Source organism: Hipposideros armiger, unplaced genomic scaffold (genome assembly GCF_001890085.2).
Source record: "Hipposideros armiger isolate ML-2016 unplaced genomic scaffold, ASM189008v1 scaffold_59, whole genome shotgun sequence".
NCBI classification, from domain to species: Eukaryota; Metazoa; Chordata; class Mammalia; order Chiroptera; family Hipposideridae; genus Hipposideros; species Hipposideros armiger.
Window position 1 is genome coordinate 323,918 of NW_017731409.1, and position 12,744 is coordinate 336,661.

Below are 12,744 nucleotides of genomic sequence, written 5' to 3' on the forward strand. Positions count from 1 at the left end.
GGGGAGGCCCCACATGGGTCCCGTATTAGAGCCAGCATTTGGGCACCTACAAAAGAGTGGGAAGCCAGCACTAATCTGAGGAGCTGCCACAACAAATGAAGAGGACTACAACTGTTTGTTAAAGACCCTCACGGCTATCCTTCCCTCCTCCCTGCCCCATCTCCTCAGAAGAGCTGAGTCTTACTTGATAAAGTGGGGAAGGCATTGTCTTAGAGCCTCACCAGAGCGCCCCTGCTCTCCTCCAAGCAGTCAGGGTGCCAGCTCAAGACTGTGCCAGGGCAGGCAGCAATGGAGGGTCCCATCAAGCTGGAAATGGAGGCTTGGTCCTTGGACGGAACTGAGCTTGTAAATAGCTGAAGTCACCGTGAGGTTACAGGACCTGTCCAAGTTGTCATAGAGGATCCACCACACAGTGGAGGAAGAGATAGCAGAGCCCAGCTGAAAGTAATGACTGCAGAGGAAGAGTTTCAGATTCGTACCCCAGGGCACTGAGATTCCTCATCGGACGATTTTCACCCAGTCATTGGGCTCCCCGCCACACACACACAAGTTCTCAAGCACTGGGGGTGTGGCCAGTTATTGCAGGGCCAGTTACCTTAGATTAGCTTCCAGATGGGGGCTGGGAGCTCACCGGAGGGCAGGTGCATTTTCCTGAGGGGGGGGGCAATAATTCTCATAAATGTAATAAGTCTGAAGTAATGTACATAAAATGCACCATGTAAACTGTGACAAGCAAGTCTTTTTGTTCTTGGACAATGTAAAAATTGCAAGTTTTCACTCAATATAGAAGAGAAAACACAGAGATAATCTACATTGTGATAGTCACCAGAGTCGTTCACCAAATGTTCTAGTTCTGGATACGTACCAGCTGCCTTTGAGTTAGGTGGGACCATGTGATTTGCTTTAGTCATTGAAATGTGCGCAAAGGGACATATATCACTCCCAGATGGAAGCTTTTGGTTTGTTTTTGTTTTTGGACTCAGCAATCATGGAAGATGTGGAAGATGGCGCCTCCCTCAGCCTGGGTCCCTGAGTGAGGACAACAAAGAGAAGCGCCCCCTGCTGACATGATGGATATGTTGCAGGAGTAAGAACACCTGTGTGATTTAAGCCACTGAGGTTGGGGGAGTGTATGTTACTGCAGCCTGTCCTGGTCTCCCGACTGATTCTCACAAGTCTCTTAGCAATGTGCCTGTGGAGCGACCACATCCAAGTATTCTACCATCAACCACATGAATGATCAGGGTCACCCTGGTTGGGGGTGCCACATACGGGATCGTGGAACATTAGCTAGAGTCAAAGTTTTGGCTAGGAAGACACCAGGCAAAGGAACCTCCGCCTTGTTAAAGAGTGCAACTTGTTAAAGGAAAAACGGGCGGTGTAAACAGGAGAGCTGAGGCTGCACTGATGAGGTGTCGGCTAGGGCCAGAGTGCTTGCCCAGAGGTGACAAGAAATGACAAGAGATACCTGTGCCCTATCCTTGGCACAGGCATTTAGTGGGTTGGCATATAACCAAGGTCATGACCCTTCTCCGTATCAATTCATGAAAGGCACACAAAGGGGAGTAGCGATTCAAGCCCTAGCGTTGAGGGCTGGATTTGGTAGCACTACATGAAGAAAAAGGTCAAGTTTTTCCGGTCCTTACTTGTCCAATGTAAAAAAAGCCAAATACCACAGACCAAAGGATCAGGGAAGTGCCTGGGAAGATCAGCCTCCTCGGTGGGCACACCTGTAAATTATGGGTCATTCAGGAAGTTGGGAGTAAGTGGCCAGATAACTGGAGTAGCTCTCCCTGGTTTTTTTCTATAAGGGCTTGGTTGGTACTGCCAGCTGCCTATCCCACCCAGCTCCTCTTGGGAAACAGAGGTGGGTGCTGGCCTGGAGGCCCCTCCTCTGATAGCATCACTGGGGCCCTGACAAGATGTCTGGCCCCAGAAGCAGTCATCCCGTGACGTCCTGACTGAAAATGTCCCCAGCCTTCTCCCCACAGAGGCTAGGCATGGCTCAGGAGCCTCTTGGTGAAAGAAGAAACAGGATAACTCACTTTTCCTTGATTCTTGGTCCTGCTGTGGTGAAACGAGCTCTTTTTGAGAAAGCAGAGGAAAGCTAAATGGGGGGCTGTAGGCTGGCCCTGCAGTCAAGTGTGAGCTCAGACCTGCCCCCTCCCACGCCACACTGGGTCTCTCTGCTGGAGGCAGAGTCTCCCAGTGAGGACCTACATGGGCAAATGCCTCCCTTATTTCTCTTCCCCAAATTCCTAAAGCCTACGAGAGGCATCTGCAAATTAGCAGCTTTTAATAAGACCCTACGCTGTGCAGAGAATAAATGCACACATGACTGAATGTAAGCACCTGGGGTCTGAGCTGGACAGGAGGGAGAAGGTAGCTGTTTTAGCCCCTCAAGGAAGGCAGCTGGGGGAGTTGGTGCAGCTCTGGGCCTGGACTCAGAAAATCTGAGGGTGGGCTGGCCGAGTGGCACGATGGTTAAGAGTTGGCTTGGGATGCCGGCTCTGAGCAGCAGGGCCCCAGTTCGGATCCCACATGAGGGCCAGTGACGCTGCACTCTCTACAGCTAAGATGGTGAACAACAGCTCCACCTGGAGCTGGGCTGCCGTGAGTCACCAGTGACGGCGTAGGCTGCAGTGAAGCTGAAGTAGGCTGTCATAAGCTACCATGAGCGGCCGGCAGCCAGCGTGAGCTGCCAAGAGCCACCATGAGCGGCTGTCCAGTAGCCGGCGACCCATCTGCCTCACCCGGGAAAAGCACATTGATAATACACAACTATACTGAAGAACAAAAGGACAGCAACTTGTCTGTTCCCCTCCCCCAATTCCCCAATAAAATATTTTTAAAAAAAGAAAAAAGAAAATCTGAGGGTGATTCCTGGCTCTGCCTTTCCTAGCTGGGTATACCCAGCAAGTCGCTGAAATCCTGAGTTTGAGTCCACACGTCTGAATGGGGATTCCTGTCTCACTGGGCTGGGGTGAGTATTAAATATAACAGGTCTTGTGACACAGCAAACACAATGTCAGCACTGGAAGAGGAGGGACATGTGTGACCACGTTCAAGGGCTTAGATCAGCGGTTCTCAACCTTCCTAATGCCACGACCCCTTAATACAGTTCCTCAGGTTGTGGTGACCCCCAACCATAACATTATTTTCGTTGCTACTCTATAACTGTAATTTTGCTACTGTTATGAATCGTAATGTAAATATCTTTTTGTTTTCCGATGGTCTTAGGCGACCCCTGTGAAAGGGTCGTTCGACCCCCAAAGGGGTCGCAACCCACAGGTTGAGAACCGCTGGCTTAGACAGACCCTTTCCCAGGAAAGCTTAGCTGAAGAAAGGGTTGAGGGAGAATTTTTCAAGGGGCATTACCTCCTATTCATCTGCAAATGACAAGGGGGCAGAACAGAGCAAAAGAAATGTGGAGGAGGTTCTCAGAGGGTGGAAAAGAAGCCATTTCCTGAGCCAGCTGTGTGTGTGGAGAGAGGGGGCAAACGGAGAAGATGCCAGAAGCACCGGAGAAAATCAGAGCCTCATGCCTGCTGCCAGTCGCCACCTGAAGTCCTCCAGCTCTGAGAATCACACCGGTAGCCTCGACCTGAATATGTACCCTAAAACCTGGGGCACAGATTGCATGAACCCCATTGGGGGTCTGCTCCCCGCCTACAGCTGCTTCTCAGCCCGGGGTCTTGTCATCTGAACTGTGGCCAGTGTGCCCACTCCCACCAGCCTGAAGCCATGGAATGGGCTTCCCCCCAGTCACGCCCCCAAAGTGCTACCCATGACATTCCGGTGATGGAGTGGGTGAAGGTAAGAGGGAGAAGTACAGAGGGCACAGACACTGTAGCAAGGGTCACAGGGATCCGTCAATGTCCTCACAGGAGAGCACAGTGCCACCTCGTGGCCACATTTGGGTCCCCTTCTTGTCCAGCAACTCGGACTTCATAGGAGCGGAGTGGATGGCACCGGAGCCAAGGAAAACAATGAAACCTTGTCGGAATGAAGTCTTTCCTAAAGGCTTCGGAGGAAGCCACCCAAAGAAAGAGGCAACGGCTACCAAGGTTGACGCATTTTTATTTTTTATAAAACAAGCTACAAATAGTCTCCCTCCTCACAAAGGAAAACCACACAACACAGCCTACACATGTGTGAGCAAGACGACGCCTGGGGGAGGGTCTGATTTCTACCGGAGGTGCCTTCTCTGTGTTGACTTGCTTCCTTCAGGCCAGAGAAGGGGCTGGGGTCTGCTGAAGGCCCATCCAGCTCCAGCACACAGTTTTCTGGGCCAGGTTAATGAGCAAGGGCTCCCTTTCCACCTTACCATGTTAGTATGGGCCTCCAGTCATCCCCGAGACAAGCTCTCGGACTTTCACCAGGACAGCAAGAGCTTCAGATCAAGCCCCCAAAAGGCCGTGCTTCTCCCTGACGGGCCCTCCCCAGGGCTGGGTTTTGAGGAAGCTGGTGTTTACAGTGCCAAAGCTTTCCAGACCAAGATGGGGTGCAGTCTGCAAGGTCGTGCACTTATGGGACTACTAGGATGGGAGGCGATGCAAGGGCAGATTCCCAAGAGCAATCCAATAAGGGCACCCATGCTGGGGTACCCGCCTTTCCTCCCTGCTGACATGGCTGCTCACGGGGAGAGGTGCTGAGGGTCAGTTGTTGCTCTCTGTCTGAATGGACATGGTCACCTGGGCAGAGGAAGGCTGGGCAGTCCCCACTGGAACCCTGGGAAAACGTCTGTGGAAAGCTAGGCCAGGAGTTCCCCCTAGCTGGGTTACTATCCCTGCATTTCCAGGGGAGGCAGAAATTGGAGGCCCAAAGTCAGGGTTGCTCTGGAATTGACCTCAAGCCTAGAAGCCCTTAAGAGCATTTGAGGGAACAGGAAGCGTGTCAGCATTGGGTTAAACAATAAAACCGGTCAGTTACCTACAAGGTGACCAACCCAACTCCTCGCTCAGGCTTGTGTGGACCACTGAGGAGTGCAGGCGGCAGGGGTGGGGGAGGGCAGGAGAGAGGATGTGGAGGTAAAAAGCCAGTCTCACCTGGAGGCCTTGAGCGAGAGAGCTAGGTCTCAAAAGCCTCACCTGTGAGTCTGCAGGTGAGGCGCCTTCCTGTGGGCATTGCGCTCACCAACAGCGCTTTCTGTCCTCTTCCTTCTGCGGCTGACACATGAAACATCTACCAGATAAGTGGCCCCATGTGCGCCTTTTTCTTCTTTGCCTCTCCTCCCTATACTTTACAGAGTAGATGCTAAAAAATGTTTCAACTGACCTAAGGCAAATCCGCCGAGGAGATTTGCTTTGTGGGTCAATAGGATACCGGTGTACCCACCAATCCTGGGCCACCTGGGGGTCTGGATAACAGGAACACGTGGGCATGGGAGGAGTGGTGCCTGAGCTGGCTACTGCCCTCCCTCCAGGGCAACCCCCAGCCCAACTGCCCTTGAGAAGGCCAAGCGTTATGTGGCTTGTCAGCCTCGATAGCTGTGGCAACGGGGCGGTACCCTCCTCCCACCGGGAAGGAACGGAGGGAGTCTGCAGGATACACAGTCACAGGGCTCCCATGCACATGCGCACAGCGGTCAGTTTCCAAACATAACGCAGGTGGGCTGGGGATACAGTCCTGGGTTCCGAAAAGCTGGGCTGTGTGTCCAGAGCTCCCATAACCCAGAGTAGGGAGGGGGACGGGAATAAACAAACAGCAATTCCAATGCCTGTACAAAAGAACTATACAATTTACATATATATTTATATACAGTATATAAATCTCTTTCTTCTCAGTCCCAACAACATCCTCCCCACCCCACAAAAAAAACACCTAAAAGTTGTCAGTAGCAGATCCAAAAACTTACAATAAAAGAAAGAATCAACAGTCTTTCTTCCCTTTCCTTTTCCCACTGTGGTATTAGATATTGGTGTTTACAAATGAAACCAAAAAGAAAACACGCAGATACGAGTTATTAAAAGTGCAAACACGGTGGGCACCACTCATGTTACATGGGATGTGGCTGGGCCGTGGGCAACGTCGAAGGTTAGGTGTCTGACGATTCGTCCTGCCTCCCTGGTCTCTCCGCCTGCCCTTTGGTTTCCTGCTCCTTAGACGAGGCGTCCTACTGAGAAGGGGAGGTACAAAGAAGTTAGCGTTGGGTTTAGGAGAAATCCGACTGCAGTTATCAATTTCCCCCCAAGAGCAGCCTTTTCCACCTGCTGTTAGATATAGGACTGGAGGGGACACAGCTAGCCTAGGCTTTCAGATAAGCCCATGTTTTACCAGCCTATCCTTTACCACCAGGAGGCATCACAATGGCAACTGGAACACGTCTGGCATTCTGGAAAATAGGCCTTGCCTAGTAAGCACATTGGGGGTGTGCACTCTGCACAAACCGTACTTTTCTCAGATGCCAGCCTTTCAACCCGGGGCTGGAGCAGGAGTGGCAGCCGCTTGTTTACAGGTGGGGACAGCAGGATCCTCAGAGCACTAACCAGTCTTTCTCTTGTATCCTCGGCAAAAATTAAAAATGGAAGCCTAAGTAACTTGGCCAATCCTTCCATTCCCACTGCACGAGGGGGAAGCTGCATGAGGGGGCCCATAGAGGGGACCCCAGAAAGAGGCAACTTACTGAATGGGTTTGTGCCTGCTCGTTTTCCCTGAGGGAAGCTGCCACGACTAACACCTGCAACAGACAGGAACACAGGACACTCGAGCGGCCTTGACCAGGGAATTGGTAGAGCTTCTTCTCTGCCTCGGTCCCTGTCCCCTTTAACCTCCAGAACGGAGTTGACTTGGGAAAGAGCCCGAGGTTGTGTGTTGTGCTTCCTGTCTGTGGGTGTCAGTAGCCCTGTTCTGCCAGGGTGAACCCACTGTAGCCATCACTTTTAAACAAAATCCCTTTTCCATCAGGCCAGTCACTGGGGTGTCTCTTTGGAATGCCCTCAGCTATTAGGTAAGAAGGGCTTTGGTGCTGATGGATATTTGCGTAAGCTTCTTGGGACCTGGTTCTCCAAGTCACAGAATGTCGGAGGCAGAAGGAATCTTAGCCATCTTCTGGGCCAGCCCCTTTACTTGACAAATCTGGAAACAGAGGTTCAGAGCAGTTGAGTGACTTAACCAGGGTCCAAGTGACTGAACCAGTGCTCTGCTGACACCCACTCCACCCCATAGGGAGGCACCTGAAGGGCCCAGGTCCCCTAAAGGAAGAAGGCAGAGATGGGAGGCGAGCACACCAAGGGCTGGGCCTGCTCCAGCTCTGGGCGACCCCTAGAGGCTGTGTGGCTTTGGGCACACCCCTTTACCACCCTGGGTCTGTCTCTAGAAGGGAATAGGATCACAGCTGTGCTGCTGCTTCTGCTCTGCCTCTCTCACAGGATTGCCTTGAAAACTGACTGAATTCATGGAGGTGGATAAAAGGCTTTGAGGAGTATAAAGTGTTGTAGAATCCCCACCCACCCACGGGTCATGTGAACCCATAGCTCAACGCGCCCCAATTATACTAACCTTCCTTAAGACCTGAGAGAGTCAGACAGAACATGGGGTGGGGTGGAGAGCGGGGCAGATATTGGTCTATCCAATGTTACACATGAAGAAACAAACTTGGAAAGATAGGCAGCTGCGAAGTGACAGAGCCAGGTCACCTGGCTCCAGGTTCCATCTTACCCTGCTCCATCCAGCGGCTGCTTCTCTCAGTGGTGAGCAGAAAGCTCTAAGCATATAAAGAGGGGCCTACCGCAGTCCTGCCCACCAAGCTGAGACTCGGGAAAGAAAATGGCTCTCCCTTGTGAAGGCTTCTTGCACTAATCCCTTTACCCGAGTCATGTCAGGTAATCCTCATAGCAATTGTATAGGATAGTTAGAAAAGGATCAAATTACCCCCACTTTATGATGATGAAACTGAGGTTTAGCGATGGCATAGTTTCTATGTGGTGAAGCAAACTCAGACCCGGCTCAGCTTCCAGAACCATGTTTTAACCACCAAGGAGGAGAGGAGAACAGGCCTGAACCCAGGGCAGGCAGCATCCTCGGGCAATTCAAAGGGAGAGTTGAAATTTTTTTAAATGGAGGAATTAGTCTCCACCCTGCCTGCCTCACAGTATGGTGACAGTAATCTTGATGACCGTGCTTTATAAACTGGGAAGGACCAGTTAAGAAAGAGGCCGCAGCCCTTAGAATGTCTGGCCTTTTCATGCTGCAGAGAACTTACCTCCCCAGTAAGGAGCCTGGTTGCTAAAAATACCTGTGTTCGGGAGGCATTTCCAAAAAATTAGGTCCCTCCGACACAAAGCTACATTTACCCCCAAACACCGTGCCCTCCCCTGCCCCCTTTTATCCCCCCACCTGGCATGCAAGCCCTTCTCAGCCCACCAGAGGGCACCACATGCTACCAGATGACCAAGGCATGGGCTCCATTCCCTACATATCATCTACCCAAGTGGCTTTCTGCCATTCCCCAGAGCAGAGGGACCAAGGGGAGCTGCCTTTAGCTCATGGGTATGTTCCTCTACTATGACTAATTTGCTTTTGTGCATTCACCAAGCACCCAAGACTGGGCTAAGTCCTTCACACACACCACCTTGTTCAATGTTCACACCAAATCTGTCAGGTAAATAATATCATCTCCATCTTGCACATGACATAACTGAGGCTCAGTGAGTTTAGGTAACTTGCCCAAGATTACAGAGCTGCAATAGTAAGAGGAAGAGGCGGGTTCCACTTTCAGGTCCTGAGCCTGAGCCAGGACTGGCAGACACCTGGTGTCTGGCAAGGCTTCGCGGAAAGTTAGGAAGCCTCCCCAAACTCTGCGGACCCAAGGTAACCACACTCAGCCTCCTCTGAGCCTGTGTGCTGCGAGGACCAGAACTACCAGCACGGGAAGAGGGCCGAGGGCAGAGTCGCTACAGATCTCTGTGCTTCCATGCTTGCTCAGATCAGAAGAGCTCCTGGGTGGGCCTGGGGCTTACACTAACACTAGGTGGACTCTTTCCAGGATTGGTCCCCTGCCTGTGCTCCGTGAGGTAAGTACAGATTCCAAATGTGTCAAAGTGTGATGTCACCACAACAGGCAACCCTCTCATCCATTCATTCACTCATTTAACAAGGATCTCATGGATGGCTACTAGGTGCCATGCACTGTACTACATGTTAGGAATTGAGAAGACACAGTCCATGGCTTCACGGGGGAATCAGAAAAGTATACTGCAATACATTGTGATAAGTGCTGCTGACAGAGGCAATAATCTTATGAAGAAGAATAGCAATATTGAAATTCTATTGAGGTTTTCCAATGTTTCAGGCACTATGATAAATGCTTTCACTCATTGTCCCACTGAATCAGCACAAGAGCCTTATGAGGTAGATACTATGGTTACTCCCATTTTACAGATGAAGAAACTGAAGTCCAGGATGGTTGAGTAGTTTGTAGGTGGTACAAGAGCTAGTCTGTGGCAGAGGCAGGGTTTAAGCCATGACGTTGCACTGTGTCCTGGGGACTGAGTACTGTGAGAGCACAGAGAGGCATCCTCATCAGACAGGAGTGCTCAGAGCAAAGAGGCTGCTCAGCCCAGAAGCAGGGCCAGAACCCAGCGATGCAGGGCACAGGTCCTGAGACTGGGTACGTTGGGTAACTAAGCCACTGCTCATGCTACTCTCTGGGGTTACATTGTCAACCTAGAGTTAGAACAAGGAAAAGCTCTCAGGTCTCTTCCTAAGCAACTCCAACTTTTCCAAAGCTTCCGTTTCACATAAGTCAGCATCACCCAAATCATATCTTCAGCCCAGAATCTTCACCTGCATTCACCCACTCATCCTTCAGGTGCATCCAACTTGGCATGTCCTAAATACTCATGTTCTCCCCTGTCCCCCTATGCCCGCTCTGCTCTCCCTTCTATGTTGCCAACTTAGTGACCCACCCCTCGGTTGTCCAAACCTTCATCCCTCTGCCCACTCAGTCACCAAGGTCTGCAGTTCTACCTGTCTCTTCCTTCCCACTGTGTTTTTTCACACTTGGGCCTCCATCACCTCCTGTCTGGAGATGTCACAGCCTTCTATTGGGTACTATGCCTTGCTCATCTCTGGTCTGTTTCCCATACTGCAGACAGAATAGTTTTTAAGCAAAACTGATCCTATAGCTTCTCAGACTGAAAGCTTCCGACAACTTCCCACTAACTAACCTTCTAAAGTCGAAACGCTTCTTTCACCTTGCCTCCTGTCACCTCTTCTCTCCAGCCATCCTCAAAGATGCACGTCAGCCATACTCACATCTTTCACTTCCTCTAAAACTCTGTTTTCTCATCTCTACATCTTCACTCTTCATTTGTCTCAGCGTAGAACACTCTACCCTCCTCTGCCCTTTCTGCTTCACTATCTCCTACTCATTCTGCAGGTACTGGTTTAGATCCGGGTTGGCAAACTTACCTCTACAGGGCTCAATCGCAATTATTTTAGGCTTTGGGGGCCATATACAATCTCTGTCATTTATTCATCTTTTTGATGAATAAATTACATCTCTTTAAAAAATACAAAACCCATTCTTGCCCACAGGCCATACGGAAACAGGCCATGGACTCGATGGAGCCCACGACCAGGGCTTGCTGACCCCGGGTTTAGACATTAGTTCCTTCATGAAGTTTTCCAAGGATGTCTGCCCCCACGCTGATTAGATGCCTCTACATATTTTCCTACAATACTCAGCACTTGCTTGCCTGTGACAGAGATAATTAGGTATTGACCAGAATCTATACTCTCCTCTTCTTCCAGGGACCCCAGCCTTTCTTTCTGTGGGTGTGGTCTAATGACTGAGTTCCAGCCAGTGAAATAGGAGAGATAATGTGTGTCACTGCCAGGCTGGCTCATAAAACTCCCCCACATGTACTACTCCATGCTTTACTCCAGCTGGCTGACTGGAGATGGAGATGACCCCCAGGGTGACCTTGGAAGCCACATGATGAAGATGGTGGAGTCATTCTTAGCCTGGATCTCAGAGTGACTGCACAGAGCAATCCCCACTCCTTCCTCCTTTCCCTAAACACACACACACACACACACACACACACACACACACACACACACACACACACACACACACACACCNACACACACACACACACACACACACACACACACACACACACACACACCCCATGACCTAGAATCACACTGAACTATTACATGGGCAAGACAAACAAATCTCCACTGTGTTGAGCCATTACATGTGTGGGTCTACTTGTCACAGCACCTGGCCTATCCTAATACACTCTCATAGCACTTATCACAATGTATAGAAATACTTTCATATGTGTCTCCTCAGTAGACTGAGAAAGGATAGGGACCTTGTGCTTCAATTCCTCCACGGCATCAGGCATCAAGCACGAAGTATGACACACTCCCGGGAAATGGTTGACTAAATGAGTACCAGGGGTCCCAACTACTGACAACTATTTGTCCCTGTGCTTGGTGGGCTATGTGCTGGAAGGCCAGGAACACAGGGGCGAGCACCCACCTTCTTTGCTCACACCCAGGCAGCCCTTCAGCTCAGCCAGTGAGATGACCTTGTCCTTGTTCAGGTCACAGTAGTCGGTGAAACGCCGGGCGCATTTCTTGGGCTTGGCTTTCTTCTTTACGTAGCGCTTGAAGGGCTTCATCTCCCGCTTGTTGATATCATTGCTGCTGTTACTGTCCAGCTGGCTGAAGTACCAGTGCACCACTCGCTCCTCCAGGGTGTGGCTTGGGTCTGGCTCTGAGAACCTGGGCCATAGGCAGACACCCCCACCCCAGACAACACGGCTCAGGATCCTGCAGGAACTACCAGCCCCACGTCGATTCTCTCACCATAGGTCAGGTGCCTGGGTATCCATGCTGGGCTGTGGGCAGCCAGTTAAAAATGGTTCCCCCAGCCAAAGACCTCCCAGATCCACTCATCCTACAGCAGATCCCAGCCACCCTCATCCAGCCTCAGGACTGGAAGATTCATTTCTCAGGGGTTGCCAAGTAGGCAACTCTTATTACATGAACCTCCTCACCCTCTACCATAGCTAGGAGCGTTTTTATACAGGATGGGTGCTCAAGAATATTGGCTGGATTTAATTCACCTGGGAAAGCCACAGCTGGGATCCAAAGTGTCCTTTACCTGGCCCAGTGTTCACTGCCAGGAAGCTGTTCTTCACACATGAATGTGTACACGTCTATGAATGTGGCTGTGGGAAAGGGTGCTCTAAGCCTGCACCACACACCCAGCACCAGGCCAGGTCCTGGGAGGGCTTCCAAAGTGAGAGGTGTAGCCCCTGGCCTCAAGCTGCTCACTGTCTCAGTGACACTGAGCCAAAAACGTGAAACCATGCAGTGACAATCAATGTGAAGTGTGAAGTTCCCATGGTCTGCCACTGTCAGCTCTTGAATGTAGTAGGAATTGAGAGAAGAAGACAATTGGGATGGACACAAACAGAGGTTCTAAAGCTGGCAAGTCCCAGACCTATTAGAGATGAGTCTCTCCAAGAAGCTTTAAGTCAGGGGGTCTGGGGTGGGCCCAGGAAGCCACATGTTAACTAGAACCCCCAGGGCATGCTGCTGAGAAGCACTGGGCTTGAGTAACCAAGAAAGCTTCCTGGTGTCTCAATGCACTGTAATGACAATGTCTAATACAACCCACGTATATATGGTGACCTTACAGTGACAATGTCTACATGTCTAACTGCACATGTCCTACCCAACCATTTTATTTATAATACTTATGCCTCATCTTTTCCCAAA

The 12,744-nt window shown here is 50.8% G+C and overlaps 1 protein-coding gene across 4 annotated transcripts in view; it reads right to left on the reverse strand.

Moving 5' to 3' along the window:
* Positions 1-4,060: 4,060 nt before the first annotated feature.
* SMOC1 (SPARC related modular calcium binding 1) overlaps positions 4,061-12,744 on the reverse strand; it is a 151,963-nt gene continuing 143,279 nt past the window's right edge. For 2 of the 4 annotated variants that reach the window (XM_019641384.1, XM_019641382.1), the window contains exons 11-12: positions 11,498-11,742; positions 4,061-6,115 (exon numbers count right to left, since the gene is read on the reverse strand). In XM_019641384.1, the coding sequence (XP_019496929.1) occupies positions 6,102-6,115; positions 11,498-11,742 (259 nt within the window). In that variant the 3' untranslated portion in view covers positions 4,061-6,101. Of the gene's footprint in view, positions 6,119-11,497; positions 11,743-12,744 lie in introns of all 4 variants that reach the window. The other 2 variants (XM_019641381.1, XM_019641383.1) reach the window with 1 other exon arrangement.